This window comes from Hemiscyllium ocellatum, chromosome 4 (assembly GCF_020745735.1).
Source record: "Hemiscyllium ocellatum isolate sHemOce1 chromosome 4, sHemOce1.pat.X.cur, whole genome shotgun sequence".
Taxonomy (NCBI): Eukaryota; Metazoa; Chordata; class Chondrichthyes; order Orectolobiformes; family Hemiscylliidae; genus Hemiscyllium; species Hemiscyllium ocellatum.
Window position 1 is genome coordinate 100580696 of NC_083404.1, and position 22143 is coordinate 100602838.

The 22143-nt window shown below is 42.8% G+C and overlaps 2 protein-coding genes across 2 annotated transcripts in view; both read right to left on the reverse strand.

Annotated features, from left to right (window-relative positions):
- Positions 1-22143, reverse strand: part of rad54b (RAD54 homolog B) — a 205160-nt gene that overhangs the window by 149761 nt on the left and 33256 nt on the right. The window lies entirely within an intron of this gene.
- Positions 829-21373, reverse strand: LOC132815026 (fibrinogen silencer-binding protein). The gene is given in 3 exon segments (XM_060823671.1): positions 829-1336; positions 15014-15038; positions 20983-21373. Coding segments are annotated over 3 exon segments (924 nt in total).

A 22143-nucleotide genomic window follows, 5' to 3' on the forward strand; every position in this document is an offset into this window, starting at 1 on the left:
AATAGAGAGCAGCAAGTAGTGAAAAGTAGTGACTGAAAAGTAAGACAAGAAAAGAGCAAGGATGGGACTTATTATGGCTGCAAAGAGAAGATGAAAAATTACTACAGGATATGCACCAAATGTGATGGGACAGATAGCAGTGTTAGGATGATGATTACAATAGCTGCACACATGAGAAGTTTCAAATGGACTCAAAGCCTTTCAGAAACTGGCTAAATTTCAATATGTTAAAAACCTTTAACGATCTATTTCACACCATGGATTAATTTTTCCTATTTAGAACTTTTGATTTGTGCAAGTACCATGAACAAGTTGAAGCTATTCTCACTTAACTGTTCAAATAAATAAATTCTAAATTAAAAAGAAGGATTCCAAAGCATTGCATTCTTAAGTTTCCACAAGCTACAACTGCATACATATTATAGTAACTCTTCCTTGAAGGGCCTCATAATGCACCACATCATTTGCAATGTGAATTGTGCTATGCTAACCAAATCAGCCAAGTGAAGCTCTGCTCATTTTGTAAACAACCCCTCATTTTGATAAGGGTGTAAAGGTTTGAGATTTGACTGGGATACAACAAAACATGGAAACTGTTCATCTCATTTGTAAGTTCAAAGTATTTTCATTGCCAAGTAGAAACCATTGTTGAACAATTATTAAATTTAGCCAAAATATTATGCAATGTTTTTAATATAGTGTAATTACTGCATTATAATAACAATTTAAGAAGTCAGTGGCATACTGTGGTATTAATAAAAATCTCAGGCATCAGCGGTATAATGTTTTTACTTGATTTTAATAAAGAAAATAATTTACAAATACTTCTTACAGAGCTGGCAAGCCTTGTTGCAGTCTTGCTGCCTTTAATTCTTCCACTCTGATTTTTGCCCTTAATAGGTCTTCCTCCAGCACTTGCCTTCTTTTAAGACTCTCTCTTTTCTCATCAAGATACAGTCCAAACTTTCGTTGATTCTCCATAATTATCTCATGTTCCTCTGCTGACATTAACTGTACTTGTTCATTATCATGACTGGACAAATAGTGTAGGGCACCTCTGTGGCACTGGTGGATACTGAGCACATCATCTTCCCTTCTCGCAAGTCTGGGAGATGGTGTTAAGGATATTCGTGCCCCACAAGATGAAAATGGTGAGACAGAGCCATTTATAGTCTGCTGAGTCTCTGTTTTTTTCTGGTGCTCCACTACATTTGGCTGCGAGAGTACAGTTAATATTGGGGGCGGTTTCTCTTCATGCTCGGGTTCTGACTCTGGTGTTACCCAATCAGGACAGGGTTGAGACGTGCAGCTTGAGGTTCCAGGTTGTGGATACAAGCTTGTAGGTTGTTCCACACAGGAATCTTGTTCAGAAGCAGAACTTCCACAAGGCCTGAAGAAAATAATATACATATATATAATATATAGAAAGATAAAATTAACGCAATAAATTCAAAGCAATGAAAAATATTTAAATAAAATAAAACAATGAAGCTGAATGGCAAGTGAACTAAACATAATAAAAGACATACAAATCGTACAATGAATACCTACAACAGGTTCTATAAAATATTTGTTTGGCCTTGCCATCCTAGTCAGCCTCTTTCCCACTATTCTTCCTGAAAAATCAAATTGTGCAGTTTGCTGCTATCACGCATAACCATCAATTCTAAGTCCACCACAATTTACTTGCAACTTAAATCACATCATTTCTCCCATCCACACGTTTGTTTTAGACTTGGTCTGTCCTCTAAACTTAATGGTTAAATATTGGTTATTTTTCTTCCATTTCCTTCCATAATACGAAGTGGTACAGATGGAAAAACAAAGCAGGAATACCATTGGGGCTGCAACTCTTCAAAACTAGTGGGCTTTCATTCACACCAGGATTCCATCCACTCCTGCAACTTCAGCAATACAACAAACTTTAACTACATTGAATAAGTAAGTAAATCATGCTATGGAAACTAGTAAAGTTTTTTCCTCCTACCAATGACAAAGAAAATATTCCCAGTGATAGAGACAGTACAGCTTTAGAGTGACCTTGCCGTGGAATCACTGATACGATCTTTGTTCACTGACAAGTCCAAGGAAAATATGGAGATCACCAACAAAAATACTTCACTGCATTCATCAACATGATGAAAACATTTAACATTTGGAAGTTTTGTGGCTTGTACTCAAGAGATTCAGAATCCAAGAATATTTCTGAACTGTTTCTTGATTACATGACTGGGAGGTTGAACAGTTCACCAACTTCACTAACACCTTCTACCCCTGACTTCAAGTTCACCTGGACCATTTCAGATACCACCCTCGCCTTCCTGGACCTCTCCATCTCCATTTACAGCGACCAACTCAACACGGACATCTACTACAAACCCACAACTCTCACAGCCCTGGATTACACCTCTTCCCACCCTCTGCCCCTATAAAAACGCTTTCACTTATTCCCAATTCCTCCGCCTCCACCGCATCTGCTCTCAGGAGGACCAATTCCACCACAGAACATCCCAGATGGCTTCCTTCTTCAAAGACCACAATTTCCCCTCCCATGTGGTCAATGAGGCCCCCCAGCGCATCTCTTCCACTTCCCACACCTCCACCCTTGAACTCCACACCTCCAATCGCAACAAGGACAGAACCACCCCCCTGTTCCTCACCTTCCACCCTACCAACCTCCGCATCATTCTCTGCCATTTGCACCACCTACAAACAGACCCCTCCACCAGGGATATATTTCCCTCCCCATCCCTATCTGCATTCCCTCCGCAACTCCCTTGTTAGATCCACGTCCTGCATCAACTCACCTTACATTCTCAGCACCTTCCTCTGCCACCACAGGAAGTGCAAAGCCAGCGCCCACACCTTTCCCCTTACCTCCATCCAACGCCCCCAACAGAGATTTATCTGTACTTCCACACATCATCTACTGTGTCCGCTGCTCCCAATGTGGTCTCTTCTACATTGGGGAGACAGAATGCCAACTTGCGGAACATTTCCGAGAACATCTCTGGGATACATGCACTAAACAACCCGATCACCCTGTGGCTGTACACTTTAACTTCCCCTCCCACTCCGTCAAGGACATACAAGTTCTGGGCCTCCGGCACCATCAAACCCTAACCATCCGACATCTGGAAGAAGAACACCTCATCTTCCGCCTTGGATCCCTCCAATGTGGATTTCACCAGTTTCCTCACTTCCCCTCCCACTCACCTTGTCCCAGATCCAACCTTCCAACTCGGCACTACCTTAGAGTTGTCCTACCTGTCTTATCTTCCTTCCCACTTATCCGCTCCACTCTCTCTCTGACCTATCACCTTCATCTACCTATCGCATTCCCAGCTACCCCCCACCCCATCCATTTATCTATTAGCCCCCCTTGGGCCACAAGCCTCATTCCATTATCTAAATGGTGAGAGACTGCAAAGCTCCAAAATGCAGAAGGATCTTAGTGCATGAATTGCAAAAGGCTAGTACACATATCAAAAGTAATTAGCAAAGTTAATAATGTTATCATTTACAGAGGGGGAATTTGAAAACAAAACAGCTTGGTTATGTTTCAGTGAGACAGTGCACTGGTGAGATCATATCTGGAGTACTATGTACAGTACTGGCCTCCTTATTTAAGGAAGGATGAAAATGGAAGTTTTACTAAACTTATAACTGGAATGGGGATTTGTCTTATGACGAAAGTTTGATCAGAGTATACTTGTATCCACCGAAGAACAGTAAGATACGACTTAAATGAAACACGTACGATCCTGAGGTAACTTGACTGTATGGATGTGGAAAAGATGTTTTCTGTTGTGGGAAATTCTGTAACTTTTAAAAAGTAAAGGATTATCCAGTCAACACAAAGATGAAGAGAAGTCTGGCACTCAGAGGGTGATGAGTCTTTTGAACATTCTACCTCAAAGGTCATAGTATCATAGTTACAGCGCACAGAAACTGACCCTTCAGTCTGACTCGCCCGCATCAACCAGATATCCCAATCTGACCTAGTTCCATTTGCCAGTATTTGGCCCATATCCCTCTAAACCCTTATAATCATCCAGGTGCCTTTAAAAGTTATCATTGTACCAGCCTCCACCACCTCCTCTGGCAGCGCATTCCATACATCCACCACCCTCAGCATGATATAGTTGCCCCTGTCAGGTCTTTTTAAACACTTTCCCATTCACCTTAAATCTACGCCCTCTAACTTTGGACTCCCCCAGCCTAGGAAAAAGACCTTGGCTATTCACAGGGAAGAGGTCATCTCAGTCACTGCGACCCAAGGAGAGGAACACCGAAGAGCTGGTGTCAGCAAACCGTGCAAGGGCATCCAACAGAGTGTGCTGCTGAGAAGGATTCTGGGAGGAGTCATCTCAGTCACTGCCCAGGAGCAAACAAATGGAAGGCAAATTATAGCGGAGGAGTCATTTTGAGACAGGCAGCTTAGTGATTGAAGTGCTGCTGGAGGTTTAGTGTAGGCTTAAGTGAATACCAAGTTTTGGTGAGGCGGGCAGTGAGGTAAGACAGTCGAAGGAGGAGCAAACTACTGCACCTGCTGAAGACACAGGGTAAAGGAGAAGTAGAAGTAAGTTTTAACTACGAAGTCACAGGCAGCAGGTGAGTGAATGGTAAGTAGTTTATCTTCTTTGTTTTCTCTTTGCTTTGCTATTGTCATTAGCTTAAGAGTGGAGTCATAGCAGGAGTTTCCAGACGCATGTCATGTTTCTTCTCTGACAAGTGGGAATTCAGGGAGCATTCAGATGTCCCTGACTCCTTCACATGCAGGCAATGTGTCCAGCTGCAGTTCCTGTCTGACTGTTTGACAGCTCTGGAGCTGTGGCTGGATTCACTTTGGAGCATCCACAAAGCTGAGGGAATTGTGGATAGCATGTTGGTCACGCCACAGATAAATATTATTGTGAAGAAAATAGGTGACCAACAGACAGAGGAAGAATAGGAGCGCAGTGCAGGGGTCCCATGCGGTCATCTCCCTCCAAAACCTATCATTTTGGATACTGTTAGGGGAGATGGCTCACCAGGGGAAGGTAGCAGCAGCCAGATTCATGGCATCATGACCAGCTCTGCTGCATAGGAGGGCAGGGAAAAGAGTGGCAGACCTATAGTGAGAGAGGATTCAATCAGAAGGGCAATAGACAGGCACTTGTGCAAACACAGACGTGAATCCTGGCTGGTATGTTGCCTCCCTGGTTCAAGAGTCAAGGATGTCTTGGAGCTGCTGCAGGACATTTTGGACAGGGGATGGGGAACAGCCGGGTGTCGTGGGGCATATAGGCACCAACGATATAGGTAAAAAGAAACGGATGAGATCCTACAAGCTGAATTTAGGGAGTTAAGAGTTAAACTAAAAAGTATGACCTCAAAGGTAGTAGTCTTGAGACTGCTACCTCTGTCACGTGCCAGTCAGAGTAGGAATGGCAGGATAGCTAAAATGAATACATGGCTTGAAGGATGCTGCAAGAGGGAGTGATTCAAATTCCTGGGACATTGGAATTGGTTTTGGGGGAGGTAGGAAAAGTACAAACTGGACAGTTTGCCCCTAGGCAGGACTGGAATGCATGTTCTAGGGAGAGTGTTTGTTAGTGCTGTTGGGAAGGGTTTAAACTAATATGGCAGAAGGATGGGAACTAATGCAGGAAGTCAGAGGGAAGTTAAGTGGGGACAGAAACAAAGGTCAGTAAGGGGAAAAGTGAATGTGGAAGGCACAGAAACCAAAGACAAAAAACAAAATGGGCACATTTCATAATGATTCTAAATGGACAAAACATATCAAAAACATGAGCCTGAGGCTCTGTGCCTCAATGCAAGGAGCATGTGTAATAAGATGGATGAATTCACTGCACAGTTATTAATGTATATAATGTAATTGGGATCACGGAGACCTGGCTACAGATGACCAAGGATGGATATTCAATGTCCAGGGTTATTCAATTTTCAGGAAAGATAGACAGAAAGGAAAGGGAGGTGGGGTAGTGTTGCTGGTTAAGGAGAGATTAACACAGTAGTAAGGGAGGACATTAGCCTGGATGATGTGGAATCGGTATGGGTGGAGCTGTAGAACACCAAAGAGAAAAAGATGTTAATTGGAGTTGTGTACAGACCACCAAACAGTAGTCGTGATATTGGGGACTGGATCAAACAGGAAATATGAGGTGCCTGCAGCAACGGTACATCTACTATTATGGGCGACTTCAATCTACATATTGATTGGTCTAACCAAACTAGTAGCAATGCGATGGAGGAAGATTTCCTGGAATGTGTGAGGGATAGTTTCCTCAATAGTTTTGTGTAACAAGATTAATTAGCAACATTATGGTGCAAGATCCTTTGGGGAAGAGTGACTATAATATGATAGAATTCTTCATTGAGATGGACAGTGACACAAATAAATCCGAAGCTAGGGTCCTAAACTTTAAAAAAGCTCATTTCGATTGTATGAGGCATGCATTGGCTAGGATAAACTGGCCAAGAATAGGTAGATAGGCAATGACAACATTTAAAGAACACAAGTTCTTACACCTGTCTGGTGTAAGAACAAAACAGGGAAGGTGGCTCAAACATGGTTAACAAGGTAAATCTGCAACAGTACTAAAGCCAAACGTGGAGGCATATAAATTGGCCAGAAAAAGCAGCAAACCCAAGAACTGAGATTTAAAATTCAGCAAAGGAAGACAAAGGGTTTAATTCAGAAAGGGAACATTGAATATGAAAGTAAGCTTGCAGAAAACATAAAAACTGACTGAAAAAGCTTCTATAGATTTGTGAAGACAAAAAAGATGGTGAAAGCAAATGTAGATACCTTGCAGTTAGAATCAGGTGAATTCATGACGGACAACAAAGAGATGGCACACCAGTTGAACAAGTACTTTGAATCTGTCTTAGAGCAAAGTAAACAATCTTCAGGAAACGTCAGGGACAGAGTGTCAAGCATGAAGGAGGAATTGAAGGAAATCCTTATTAGTCAGAAGATGGTATTGAAGAAATTGATGGGATAAAAACCCAATAAGTCCCCAGGCTCTGATGCTCTGCATCCCAGAGTACTTAAGGAAGTGGCCCTAGAAATAGCAAATGGTGATCATTTTCCACCATTCTGCAGACTTTGGAAGAGTTCCAATGGCCTGGTGGGTAGCTGGTTTAACTCCACTCTTTTAAAAAAAAGGAAGAGATTTAACTCCACTCTTTTAAAAAAAAAGGAGGGAGAGATTAAATGGGGAATTATAGGTCAGGTTACCCTAACATCAATGGTGGGGAAGATGCTGGACTCAATCATTAAGGATATAATAACTGAGCATTTGGAAAGCGGGAACAGAATCGGTCCTAGTCAGCATGGATTCACTAAAGGGAAATCATGCTTCACAAATCTTCTGGAATATTTTTGAGAATGTAACCAGTAGAGTAGACAATGGTGAATCAACAAATGCTGTGTATCTGTACTTTCAAAAAGCTTTTGACAAGGTTGCACACAAGAAATTAGTAAGAAAAATTAAAACTCATGGTAGCAGAGGCAACACACGACATGGATAAAGAACTGGTTGGCAGACAGGAAGCAGAGAGTTAGAATAAATGGATTCTTGTCAGAATTGTATGTACTGATGAATAGGGTGCTGCAGGGTTCAGTGCTGGGACCTCAACTGTTCAAAATATACATTAACGGTTTGGATGAAGGTATTGAATGCCATATCTCCAAATTTGCAGATGACATTTAGCTGGGTGGCAGTGTGTGCTGTGAGGAGGATGCTAAGAGGCCGCAAGGTGGCTTGGACAGATTGGCTGGGTGGGCAAGTACTTGGCAAATGAAATAAAATGTGAATAAATGTGAGGTTATCCACTTTGGTCTCAAAAGCAGGAAGGCAGGTTATTATGTCAATGGTAGCAGTTCAGAAAAAGTGATGACGGAACAGTTGGTCAAGGTTGGCATGCAGGTGCAGCAGGCAGTGAGGAAAGTTAATGGCATGCTGCCCTTCATACAAGAGGATTTGAGCATCAGAGCAAGGATGTCTTGCCGCAATTGTATGGAAGGAAGTGAGGACTGCAGATGCTGGTGATCAGAGTCAAACAGTGTGGTGCTGGAAAAGCACAGCAAGTCAGGCAGCATCCGAGGAGCAGGAAAATCGACGTTTTGAGCAAAAGCCGTTCATCAGGTCTGTCCTGCTATCCCAGGAATCAGTCTAATGAACGTTCACTGGACTTCCTCAATAGTAAAAATGTCCTTTCTTCAAGAAGACCAAACTGCACACAATACTCAAGGTGTGGCCTCACCAAGGCCCTCTAAAACTGCAGTTATATAACTGGAAAAACACAGCGTGTCAGGCAGCATCCAAAGAGCAGGAGAGTCAATGTTTCCTGATGAAGAGCTTATGCTCAAAATGTTGATTCTCCAGCTCCTCGGATGCTGCCTGACCAGCTAGGGTTTTCCAGGAACATGGTCTTCGAATGCAGTTATACGGGGCCTTGATGAGGCCACACTTTGAGTACTGTGTGCAGCTTTGGTCTTCTTAAAGGAAGGACATTTTTGCTGTTGAAGGAGTCCAGTGAAGGTTCATTAGACTGATCTCCCTACATTCCATATCTTCCATATCCTTTTCCACAGTAAATACTGATGCAAAATACTCGTTTAGTATCTACCCCATTTTCTGCAGCTCCACACAAAGGCCGCCTTGCTGATCTTTGAGGAGCCCTATTCTCTCCCCAGTTACACTTTTCTCCTTAATGTATTTGTTAAAACCCTTTAGATTCTCCTTAATTCCATTTGCCAAAGCTATCTCATGTCCCCTTTTTGCCCTCCTGATTTCCCTCTTAAGTATACTCCTACTGCCTTTATACTCTTCTAAGGATTCACTCAATCTCTTCTGTCTATACCTTACATTTGCTTCCTTCTTTTTCTTAACCAAACCCTTTATCTCTTTAGTCATCCAGCATTCCCTATACCTATCAGCCTTTCCTTTCACCCTGACAGGAATATACTTTCTCTGGATTCTCGTTATCTCATTTCTGAACGCTTCCCATTTTCCAGCTGTCCCTTTACCTGCGAACATCTGCCCTCAATCAGCTTTTGAAAGTTCTTGCCTAATACTGTCAAAATTGGCCTTTCTCCAATTTAGAACTTCAACATTTAGATCTGGTCCACCCTTTTCCATCACTATTTTAAATCTAATGGAATTATGGTCGCTGGCCCCAAAGTGCTCCCCCACTGACACCTTAGTCACCTGCCCTGCCTCTAGTCGGTACATTCAGAATCAGAAAATTGTCTTGTACACACTTAACAAATCCTTCTCCATCTAAACCCTTCACACAGTGGCAGTCCTGGTCTATGTTTGGAAAGTTAAAATTCTCTACCATAACCACCCTATTATTCTTACAGATAGCTGAGATCTCCTTACAATTTGTTTGTCAATTTCGCTCTGACTATAAGGGGGTCTATAATTCAGTCCCAATCAGGTAATCATCCCTTTTTTATTTCTCAGTTCCACCCAAATAACTTCCCTGGATGTATTTCCAGGAATATCCTCCCTCAGCACAGCTGTAATGCCATCCCTTATCAAAAACGCCATTCCCCATCCTCTTTTGCCTCCCTTTCTATCCTTCCTGTGTCATTTGTATCCTGGAACATTAAGCTGCCAGTCCTGCCCATCCCTGAGCCATGTTTCTGCAATTGCTTTGGTATCCCAGTCCCATGTTGCTAACCATGCCTTGAGTTCATCTGCCATCCCTGTTAGGCACCTTGCATTGAAATAAATGCAGTTTAATTTATTAGTCGTACCTTGTCCCTGCCTGCCCTGACTGTTCAACTTGCTTCTGTTCTCAACTGTACCAGTCTCAGATTGATCTGTTTCCTCACTATCTCCCTGGGTCCCAACACACCTCCCCCACCTTACTTGTTTAAATCTTCCTGAGCAGCTCGAGCAAATCTCCCTGCCAGTATATTAGTCCCCTTCCAATTTAGGTGCAATCCATCCTTCTTGTACAGGTAGTTTCTACCCCAAATGAGATTCCAAGGATACAAAAATGTGAATCCTTCTCCCATACACCAGCTCCTCAACCATGCATTCATCCGCTATATCCTTCTATTCCTGCCCTCACTAGCTCATAGAACCGGGAGTAATCCAGATATTACTACTCTCGAGGACCCCCTTTTTAAACTCCTGCCTAACTAATTATAATCTCCCTTCAGAATCTCAACCTTTTCCCTTCCTATGTCATTGGTTCCAATGTGGACAATGATCTCCTGCTGGCCCCTCTCCACCTTGAGAACATTGTGCACCCTGTCTGAGATATCCTTGATCCTGGCACCAGGGAAGCAACACACCATTCTGATTTTTCGCTGCTGGCCACAAACGTCTGTCTGTACCTCGGACTAGAGAATCCCCTAACACAATTGATCTCTTTAAACCTAGGTAAAAACAAGGGCTGCAGATGCTGTAAACCAGATTCTAGATCAGAGTGGTGCTGGAAAAGCACAGCAGTTCAGGCAGCATCCGAGGAGCAAGAAAATTGACGTTTCGGGCAAAAGCCCTTCATCAGGAATAGAGGCAGAGTGCCTGCAGAGTGGAGAGATAAATGAGAGGAGGGTGGGGGTGGGGAGAAAGTAGCATAGAGTACAATAGGTGAATGGGGGTGGGGATGGAGGTGATAGGTCAGAGAGGAGGGTGGGGGAAGGTAGCAAAGAGTACAATGGACGAATGGGATTGGGGATGAAGGTGATAGGTCAGAAGAGCTTCAGGGCAGAGGAAATGATCTGGGAGTTGCAGTGGGAGACTTATCTCTCCACCCTGCAGGCACGCTGCTCTATTCCTGATGAAGGGCTTTTGCCCGAAACGTCGATTTTCCTGCTCCTCAGATGCTGCCTGAACTGCTTTTCCAGCACCACTCTAATCTCTTGAAACCTGATGTACCCCTCGTTGCACTTGAGCCAGTCTCAATACCAGAAACTTGGCTGTTCGTGTTACATTCCCCTGAGAATCCATCACCCCCTACATTTTCCAAAACAGCATACTTGTTTGAAATGTGTATAGCCACAGAAGGCTCCTGCACGAGCTGCCTATCTCTCTTACCTTTCCTAGATTTACCCCATCTATGTGACTGTATCCAAGACTCTCCACTACCTCCCCCCCACCCTGCCCCTTCCTATAACTGCCATCCATCACATACTGTTTGCTGTTGCAAATTCCTTATTGCTTCTAATTGTCGTTCCAACCAATTCATTCGATCTAATCGGATTCATAACCAATTGCATTTATTGCAGATATAATCCACAAACCCTTAAACTCTCTTTCAACTCCCACATCTGACAAGAAGCACATATCACTCTTCTGAAGGCCATTTTTGCTCCTTCACAATCAAGACCCAGAAAATAACACACCATCTTATTCCTCTACAAAACACAGCCCCCCAGGTTAAATTGATAGTTATGGCTTATATTTTAAGTTTAGTCAAGAGACATATCTCAAAAAACATACTCAAGAAAAAACCCAACTACTCACTACCGCAGACTTTCTGTAGCCCACACTTAAAAACAACTCACTTATCTGATTCTGTGCTGTGAACTTCGCCCAATCAGTTCCTCCAAGATCAGTTGTGAATTTCACTGTTTGTTAATTTTCCCAGACACACTCCAATGTCCAGCGATAAATTCAAACAGCAAAGGCAGTAACTGTGCAAGTATACTGTGGTGTCAGTTTCTTTCTCTCTCTCCCTTCAATTCTCAAATAGGGCAATAAAAAATCTGGCAGGTTGACACTCAAGATACTGCAGTCATTGTTTTTACCTCCTCAAGATACCGGTCTCCTTCCTGCCACCTCAGGAATGCCGATGGTGAACCTTCCCCAAAGCAGCCGTCAATTAATGCCCTGGTCAACCTGTCTGAACCACAATCAATTATCAACCACTTAGAGACCTCGACATACCACCTGTGTAACTTACTTTGTTCTCAGCAGGAAAAAGAAATGGCAGCATTCCTGACTGGGAAAACGGGGTGATAGAAAATTTGAACTGCCCCAATCTAGGTACGGTGTATGGACAGGGAAGCTGAAAATTAACCAGCTGCCCTTACTTCCAACAATCCTTACAAATAAAATTACTCACCTTTTGCTGGTCCCAGACAGTCAGTAACCCAGGCATTCCGCAGCTCACTGCTGATCAGATCAGTGGGACAGGACGTCCCACGACGTGACTGGCCTAGAACCCCATTAGGTTGTCACTTATGTGTCTGACTGGCACTTGAATCAGCTGGTTTTCCCACTAGTGAGGGCCCCTCTCACTCATAAATACGTTTGCTCCGCTTGAAAAGATGAAAATCCAACTACTTCTTCCTGTTCTTTCTACCGAAGTGAATAACTTTACATTTCTCTACATTGTACCCCCATCTCATATTCTTGGCCATTTACAGATCCCTTTGCAGACTCAGTGAGCTCAGAGAACCTCAGTGGCAGGCAAGGGAAGCATGTTGGAGAGGGTGAGGCAGGGTAGAAAATTAGGGAGCAGCTTCACTGCAACAATTCTTGAATACATTCCTACTGCTCCAAAATATTCCAATGGGAGAACTGAGAAACAGATTGACTGTTTAGTCTAACAAAAGCAGAAGCCAATTTGCATAGTTAAGACTACAATAAGGACATGAGGAGACTGTCAGCTCTTTCAGAATGCATGTGAGACCAAAGAAATTCACACAAGGGCTTATGGGGGTGGGGGGGGGGGGAGGAAGTTATTCAGAGCGGCAGAAGGATCAGTGCTCAAACCATTTCTGTTCACAACTTTTCAAATGGATTAAAGAAAATTGTAGTGACGTTTTATCTCTCCTAAATACCTTCAAAACACATTGATATAATCTCTTTCCAGGGCAGGGGCTTTATTCTTTGAGCGTTTATTTAATTTGACAATCCCTTTTTTAAAATTTTAATTGCAATTATCTCATTGCTCATCTCATCATCCCACATCATGCCTGTGTCCTTGGTAAGTAACAAAGCAAAGTATTTGTTGAAATATGTCTACCATTGCTATCCTGGTATTATTCCGTACACCTAAAGCAATCTCTAAATTCACAGCTGACACCAAAATGACTGAGGGAGGAGAAAATGGGAAATTGTCCATAGTGAGGAAGACTCTAAAAATTAGAAGAGGACATAAACAAACTTGAAGAATGTGAAAATAATTAGCAAGCCAAGTGCAACACATGTAAATGTGTGGTAGAACACTTTGGTAGGAAGAATAAAAAAGGTCATTGATGATTCGGAACGTACAAGTCATGGTGCTGTACAGAATAAATGGATCAGAGAATAAATACACCACTTAGAGTTGCACCCTCGGTTCAGGGGACAAAAAAAAACTTTTGTCTAACGTAATCAAATTGAAAAGTAGGGAAGTTACACTGAACCTGCAAATTTTGGTTAGACCACAATGAGAATACTACGTATAGTCTGGTCACCATCACATTACAAAAATGCACGAAAACAAGGATACAGAAACAGTTCACAATGGTTGATAGCAGAAATGAATAGGTATAAATATCAGAAAAGGATTGACAGACTAAGTCTCTCTTTCCCTTCAAGCATTAGGTGGATTAGCTACCTGCTAAATGGCTCTAAAATTAATGAAGGGTTTTGAGAAAAGGGCTACAGAGAGATTACTTCCTCTTGTCGGGAGGCAAGTAAAGATAATCAAGAAATACGACACATAATTCAAAGGAAACATCTTTACACAGAAGAAAGTGTAAAACTTGCTGCCACAAGACTTTACAGTGAATAGTTTCAATTCATTTAAGTAGTAGTAGAGTGGGTTCTTTCTTGATTATATGTTTTTTGCGATGCCTCTTGATTAAACTTAAAATATAAGCCATAACTATTAATTTAACCTGGGGCAGTGTTTCGTAGAGGAATAAGACGGTGACATTTTCTGGGTCTGTAGATTGTGAAGGAGCAAAAAAGGCCTTTAGTAGAGTGATATGTGCTTCTTGTCAGAATTGGGAGTTTAAAGAGAGTTTAAGGGTTACTGGGATTATATCTACAATAAACGCTATTGGTTGCGAATCTTATCAGATCGAATGGATCGGTTGGAGAGACAGTGACAAGCAACGAGGAATTTGCAACAGCAACTGTATGTGATGGATGGCAGTTATAGGAAGGGGTGGGGGGGGGGGGCAGTTTCAGATACAGTCACATAGATGGGGTAAATCCAGGAAATGTAAGATGGGTAGGTAGCTAGTGCAGGAGCCTTCTGTGGCTATACCCATTTCAAACAAGTATGCTGTTTTGGAAAAAGTAGGGGTTGTTGAATTCTCAGGGGAACTTAGCACGACAGCCAATTTTCGGGTATTGAGACTGGCTCTAATGCAATGAAGGGTACTTTGGGTTCCAAGAGATCAACTGTGTTAGGGGATTCTCTAGTCCGACATACAGACAGACGTTTCTGTGGCCAGCAGCAAAAGATCAGAATGGTGTGTTGCTTTCCGAGTGCCAGGATCAAGGGTGCCTCAGACAGGGAGCAGAACGTTCTCACGGGGGAAGAGGGGTCAGCAGGTCATTGTCCATACTGGAACCAACGACATAGGAAGGGAAAAGGTTAAGACTCTGAAGGGAGATTACAGAGAGTAAGGCAGTGTTTAAAAAGGAGGTCTTCAAATGTAGTAATTACTCCCGGTGCTACAAACTAGTGAGGGCAGGAATAGGAGGATATAGCAGATGAATGTATGGCCAAGGAGCTGGTGTATGGAAGAAGGATTCACAATTTTGGACCATTGGAATATCTTTTGGGGTTGAAGTGACCTGTATAAGAAGGACAGTTTGCACTTAAATTGGAAGGGGACGAATATACTGGCAGGGAAATTTGCTAGGACTGCTCAAGAGGATTTAAGCTAGTAAATTGGGGGGGGAATCCGAGCGAGACAGTGAGGAAAGAGATCAGTTTGAGACTGGTACAGTTGAGAACAGAAGCAAGTCAAACTTGAAGAAGTAACAAAGAAGATTGAGGGCACAGCAGTAGATGTGATCTATATGGACTTCAGAACCTTTGACAAGGTTCCCCATGGGAGACTGATTAGCAAGGTTAGATCTCATGGAATACAGGGAGAACTAGCCATTTGGATACAGAACTGGCTCAAAGGTAGGAGACAGAGGGTGGTGGTGGAGGGTTGTTTTTCAGACTGGAGACCTGTGACCAGTGGAGTGCCACAAGGATCAGTGCTGGGTCGTCTACTTTTTGTCATTTACATAAATGATTTGGATGCGAGGATGAGAGGTACAGTTAGTAAGTTTGCAGATGACACCAAAATTGGAGGTGTAGTGGACAGCGAAGCGGATTACCTCCAATCACAACAGGATCTGGACCAGATGGGCCAATGGGCTAAGAAGTGGCAGACGGAGTTTAATTCAGATAAATGCGAGGTGCTGCATTTTGGGAAAGCAAATCTTAGCAGGACTTATACATTTAATGGTAAGGTCCTAGGGAGTGTTGCTGAACAAAGAGACCTTGGAGTGCAGGCTCATAGCTCCTTGAAAGTGGAGTCGCAGGTAGATAGGATAGTGAAGGCGCGTTTGGTATGCTTTCTTTTATTGGTCAGAGTATTGAGTACAGGAGTTGGGAGGTCATGTTGTGGTTGTACCAGGACATTGGTTAGGCCCACGGGACTACAATATCATATCAATTACAGAAGCACGGATCAGGGATGGGCAGGACTGGCAGCTTAATGTTCCAGGATACAAATGTACAGGAAGGTCCACATTGGAGCCCACAAGGGAGCAGGCTATCCTGGACCTAGTGCTATGTAATGAACCAGACTTTATAAAAGATCTTGAAGTAAGGCAACCCTTAGGAAGTAGCGATCATAATATGGTAGAGTTCAGTCTGGAGTTTGAAAAAGAGAAGGCAAAATCGGATGTAATGGTGTTACAGTTAAATAAAGGTAATTATGAGGGCATGAGAGAGGAACTGACAAAAGTAGACTGGAAGCAGAGGCTAGCAGGGAAGACAGTAGAGCAAAAATGGCAGCAGTTTGTGGGTATAATTGAGGACACTGTACAGAGGTTCATCCCCAAGAAAAGAAAGATTATCCGGGGAGGGATTAAACAACCATGGCTGACAAAGGAAGTCAGGAAATGTATTAAAGAAAAAGAGAGATCCTATAAAGTGGCCAAGAACAGTGGGAAATCAGAAGATTGGGAAGATACAAAAACAAGCCAAGGATAACAAAGAGAGTAATAAGAAATGAGAGGATCAAACATGAAGGTAGGCTTGCCAGTAATATTAGAAATGATAGTAAAAGTTTCTTTCAGTACATAAGAAACAAACGACAGGCAAAAGTAGACATTGGGCCACTTCAAACTGATGCAGGAAGCCTAGTGATGGGAGATAAGGAAATAGCAGGAGAAGTTAACAAGTACTTTGCGTCAGTCTTCACAGTGGAAGACATGAGTAATATCCCAACAATTAAAGGGAGTCGGGGGCTGAGTTGAGTATGGTTGCCATTACAAAAGCGATAGTGCTAGGAAAGTTAAAAAGTCTTAAAATTGATAAATCTCCTGGCCCCGATGGGATACACCCTAGAGTTCTGAGAGAGATGGCTGAGGAAATAACGGAGGCATTGGTTGAGATCTTTCAAGAGTCACTGGACTCAGGAAAGATCCCGGATGATTGGAAGATGGCTGTTGTAACCCCCTTGTTCAAGAAAGGATCAAGACAAAAGATGGAAAATTATAGGCCAATTAGCCTAACCTCGGTTATTGGTAAAATTCTAGAATCCATCATTAAGGATGAGGTTTCTAAATTCTTAGAAGAGCAGAGTCTGATTAGAACAAGTCAACATGGATTTAATAAGGGGAGGTCATGCCTGACAAACCTGTTAGAATTCTTTGAAGAGGTGACAAGTAGGTTAGACCAGGGAAACCCAGTGGATGTGGTCTATCTAGACTTTCAAAAGGCCTTTGATAAGGTGTCACACGGGAGGCTGCTGAGCAAGGTGAGGGCCCATGGTGTTGAAGGTGAGCTACTGGGATGGCTTGAGGATTGGCTGTCTGACAGAAAGGCAGAGAGTTAGGATAAAAGGTTCTTTTTCGGAACGGCAGCCGGTGATGAGTGGTGTCCCGCAGGGTTCAGTGTTGGGGCCACAGCTGTTCGCATTATATATTAATGATTTGGATGATGGGACTGGGAGCATTCCAGCGAAGTTTGCCAATGATACAAAGTTAGGTGGACAGGCAGGTAGTACTGAGGAAGTGGGGAGGCTACAGAAGGATCTAGACAGTTTGGGAGAGAGGTCCAGGAAATGGCTGATGGAATTCAATGTGAGCAAATGCGAGGCCTTGCACTTTGGCAAAAAGAATAAAAGCATAGACTACTTTCTAAATGGTGAGAAAATTCCTAAAGCCAAAGCACAACGGGATCTGGGAGTGCTAGTCGAGGATTCTCTAAAGGTAAACATGCAGGTTGAGTCCGTGATTAAGAAAGTGAATGCAATGTTGTCACTTATCTCAAGAGGGTTGGAATATAAAAGCAGTGATGTGCTACTGAGACTTTATAAAGCTCTGGTTAGGCCCCATTTGGAGTACTGTGTTCAGTTTTGGTCCCCATACCTCAGGAAGGACATACTGGCACTGGAACGTGTCCAGCAGAGATTCACACGGATGATCCCTGGAATGGTAGGTCTAACATATGAGGAATGGCTGAGGATCCTGGGATTGTATTCATTGGAGTTTAGAAGATTAAGGGGAGACTTAAAAGAGACGTACAAGATAATACATGGCTTGGAAAGGGTGGACGCTAGGAAATTGTTTCCGTTAGGCGAGGAGACTAGGACCCGTGGACACAGCCTTAGAATTAGAGGGGGTCAATTCAGAACAGAAATGCGGAGACATTTCTTCAGCCAGAGAGTGGTGGGCCTGTGGAATTCATTGCCACAGAGTGCAGCGGAGGCCGGGATGCTAAATGTCTTCAAGGCAGAGATTGATAGATTCTTGTTGTCTCGAGGAATTAAGGGCTACGGGGAGAACGCTGGTAAGTGGCGTTGAAATGCCCATCAGCCATGATTGAATGGCGGAGTGGACTCGATGGGCCGAATGGCCTTACTTCCACTCCTATGTCTTATGGTCTTATGTTGATCTCTGAACAAAACCTACCATTCCATTTCTCATGAATAGTCATCAAACTGAAAAATAATCTTATCTATCCACAGATGCAGCCTGACGTACTGAGTATTTTCAAAAATATTTTCTGTTTTCCCTTCAGTTTTCCTTTCCTTACCAACATATGCTTAATCCAAAATTTCCACCTTGCCTCGCCCCAAAATCTACATTGTTCTCCAGCTTCTCTTCTGTTACCCAACATGCACTCTCAGTCTTTCCAAAAGATTTGCCTATTGGTTTGACCTATTACAACCACAGTACACTCACTATCCAACTTCTCCTCCTGAACACCATGCCAGTGTCCTCTCTCCCTTTAAGTCTGATATCACTATCTCTTCCCTAAACATTCTGCCCTTGACTTTCTCTATCGTGCAAATGATTAATGCACTTCCATAGTCCTAGAATATATGTTGTGACCTCCAAAATCTGTGCCTATTTTTCCAATAATTCCATTTTGAATCGCTCCATTTAGTTCAAAACCCTAATATGGCCCAAATAGTGTGTGATCAAAATAGCAACACACACTTCTCCCTTTGCTTCTTGAAGTCTTTTCAGCCTTTGACATGGTTGGATCATGAAACGGTCCTTCAACACCTCTCCTCCACTGTCCAGCTGAGTGAACTACCACTGCCTATAGTCAGCTCCAGAAAGGTCTTCCTTTTCCCTCCACTGAAGAATTTCTCTTTTACCTCCTTTTTCTCGTATACATGTGGCAAATACATCTCAATGCCATGATGTTGGAAGGTAACTGTAAGTTCCACATGTCATACGGTCATAAAGATGTGTTGATAGCTACCAGCTATTATCCACCAACACCTCTGTCAACCACTTGTCGTCTATGTAGGCACAATTCCTCCATTTAAAACACTGGAAAGATCAATGCATTCAACAGGTCATTGTACCATTGTTTGTAATCCACAGTCTTCACTCCTCTCCATTTCACCCACCACGCCCCACTACCCAAATCTCCTAGAGATACATTTATGAAACCTTAAATTGAAGCTACGTGCTTCAAATATCCATGTGGCAGTGTATTCTACATTCTTATCACACTTGTGTAAAGATCTGTTAGTGGCTATTTTATTTTATCCAATACTCACAAAATAAGTTAAACATTAGCAATTGATTGACTTCTCAGCTAAGTTACCCAAAGTTCGGTGTCGCCAAACACTTGTAGTTGCCGGACCCAATTCAGGGACAAGCATTCAACTAGAGTCATAGAGTCAAAGATATATACAGCATGGAAACAGACCCTTCGGTCCAACTCGTCCACACCGACCAGATATCCCAACCCACTCTAGTTCCACCTTCCAGCACCCAGCCCATATCCCTCCAAACCCTTCCTATTCATATACCCATCCAAATGCCTGTTAAATGTAGCAATTGTACCAGCCTCCACCACATCCTCTAGCAGCTCGTTTCACCCTCTGTGTGAAATGGACGGGTTGGACCGAAGGGTCTGTTTCCATGCTGTACATCTCTATGACTCTATGTCTTAGGTCTCTTTTATATCTTGCCCCTCTCACCCTAAACCTATACCCTCTAGTTCTGGACTCCCCGAGCCCAGGGAAAAGACTTTGCCTATTTACCCAATCCATGCCCATCATAATTTTGTAAACCTCTATAAAGTCACCCTTCAGTACCCGACGCTCTAGGGGAAGTAGCCCCAGCCTTTTCAGCCTCTCCCTATTTGTCAAATCCTCCAACCTTGGCAACATCTTTGTAAGTCTTTTCTGAACCCTTTCAAGTTTCACAACATCTTTCTGATAGGAAAGAAACCAGAATTGCATGCAATATTCCAACAGTGGCCTACCAATGTCCTGTACAACCGCAACATGACCTCCCAACTCCTGTACTCAATACTCTGACCAACAAAAGAAAGCATACCAAACGCCTTCTTCACTATCCTATCTACCTGTGACTCCACTTTCAAGGAGCTATGAACTTGCACTCCAAGGTCTCTTTGTTCACAACACTCCCTGGGACCTTACCATTAAGTGTGTAAGTCCTGCTAAAGATTTGCTTTCCCAAAATGCAGCACCTTTGAATTAAACTCCGTCTGCTACTTCTCAGCCCATTGGCCCATCTGATCAAGATCCTGTTGTAATCGGAGGTAACCTTCGCTGTACACTACACCTCCAATTTTGATGTCATCTGCAAACTTACTAACTCTACCTCCTATGCTCGCAGCCAAATCATTTCTGTAAATGATAAAAAGTAGAGGACCCAGCACCAATCCTTGTGGGACTTCACTGGTCACAGGCCTCCAGTCTGAAAAACAACCCTCCACCACCACCCTCTGTCTTCTACCTTTGAGCCAGTTCTGTCTCCAAATGGCTAGTTCTTCCTGTATTCCGTGAGATCTAACCTTGCTAATCAATCTCCTATGGGGAACCTTGTCAAACGCCTTACTGAACCCCATATAGATCACATCCAATGCTCTGCCCTCATCAATCCTTTGTTTCTTCCTCAAAAAACTCAATCAAGTTTGTGAGACATGATTTCCCACGCACAAAGCTATGGTGACTATCCCTGATCAGTCCTTGCCTTTCCAAATACATGTACATCCTGTCCCTCAGGATTCCCTCCAACAATTTGCCCACCACCAACGTCAGGCTCACTGGTCTATAGATCTCTGGCTTGTTCTTACCACCCTTCTTAAACAGTGGCACCAAACTAATTAAAGTCGAGTTCCAAAATTAGAATAGAAATTATTGTATTATGTTGGTCATCTCAATACGTCAGCCACATGTAATCACCTTTCCAATTCCAGAGACATGGATGAAGTGATCATGGCAATACGAGTTCTATATACAAGCCTCAAGTGAAGAGCATAATTTTATAGACATTAAAATGAGACATCCTTACCTTTGTAAGTGATCGGGGTCTACCACCTTCAGAAGCGGTTGGAAAATGTGAGGATTCATTTCTAGAATTCTTCTGGTTGGCTCAGAGACGTTTCCTTTATAGTCTGGATGCAATTGTTCTCTCCTGGCTATCTCTTGTTTAGCACTTTCTTTAATGCGTTTATAGAGTGTTCGCAAAGCCTGTGCGCTACGAGGAGGACGATCCACTCCAACAGCATTGTATTGCTGTGCTATAGTTTCCCAGCAACGATTTTTTTCAACAATTATAGCTTGATTATTTTTATGAACCTCCAAAACTTTGACGTGTGGCCGTACAAGTTTTAACAGATCAATCTTTTCATATATGGTAAAATTTGAGGATCGGTTCGATTTCTTCCCAAGCATATTTTCTGTAGAGCACATTACAAAAACTTCCACTGACTACAAAGCATTCACTCAATCAATAAGCTGAAGCTTAACTAGGCCAGCCTATTTAGGCCTACGCCTATCAGGAGGGGTTCATTGAAATTCCTTTCAGCTTGGCTTCATTCAGAGATCATCTGCAGCTGATCATCTGCAGGCTGGCTAAGCTAGGCCTGACCTACTTAAGGCTCTAGACTAAAATGAGACTGTGCAAGCCCCTGATGCGCAGACCAATCAAGTGCAGGGCTGTTTTGTTATCTGATCTGTTTCTTTGGTTTTGAAAGCATTTGCAAAAGAATCATTGTGCAAAGGTGCAGATGTTCAAAAGCTACATTTTGCTGTATTCTGTGCAAATCTACATAACCAAAATTAGCCTAATCTTTATGCTAGTCAGTGTAGTTGCTTAAAACTAAGTCTTTAAGGATAAAGCTAAACTTAGTCTCGACTTCATGTTTGAAATATAAAAAATTACATCAAACTATGAACAAAGATATTATTGTTATTGTTAAACAACAGAATGCACGAGTATTCTGCAGTTCTGTAGTGATCCCTGACAGGGCCCCAGTAATCCTGCTGTGGAGCTTTTAGCGTTGTTTGCATTCCCCATGCTAGCTCTGATGTCAATCGAGGAATTTCACATCCTCTATCATGCTCGATTGTATTCCATTCGATAAGTTTAAATAAACTGTAGCCACCAAATCAGTGTGTTTTTTTGATTAAATGAAGTCATTAAGTTGAAGTCATGTTGTCAT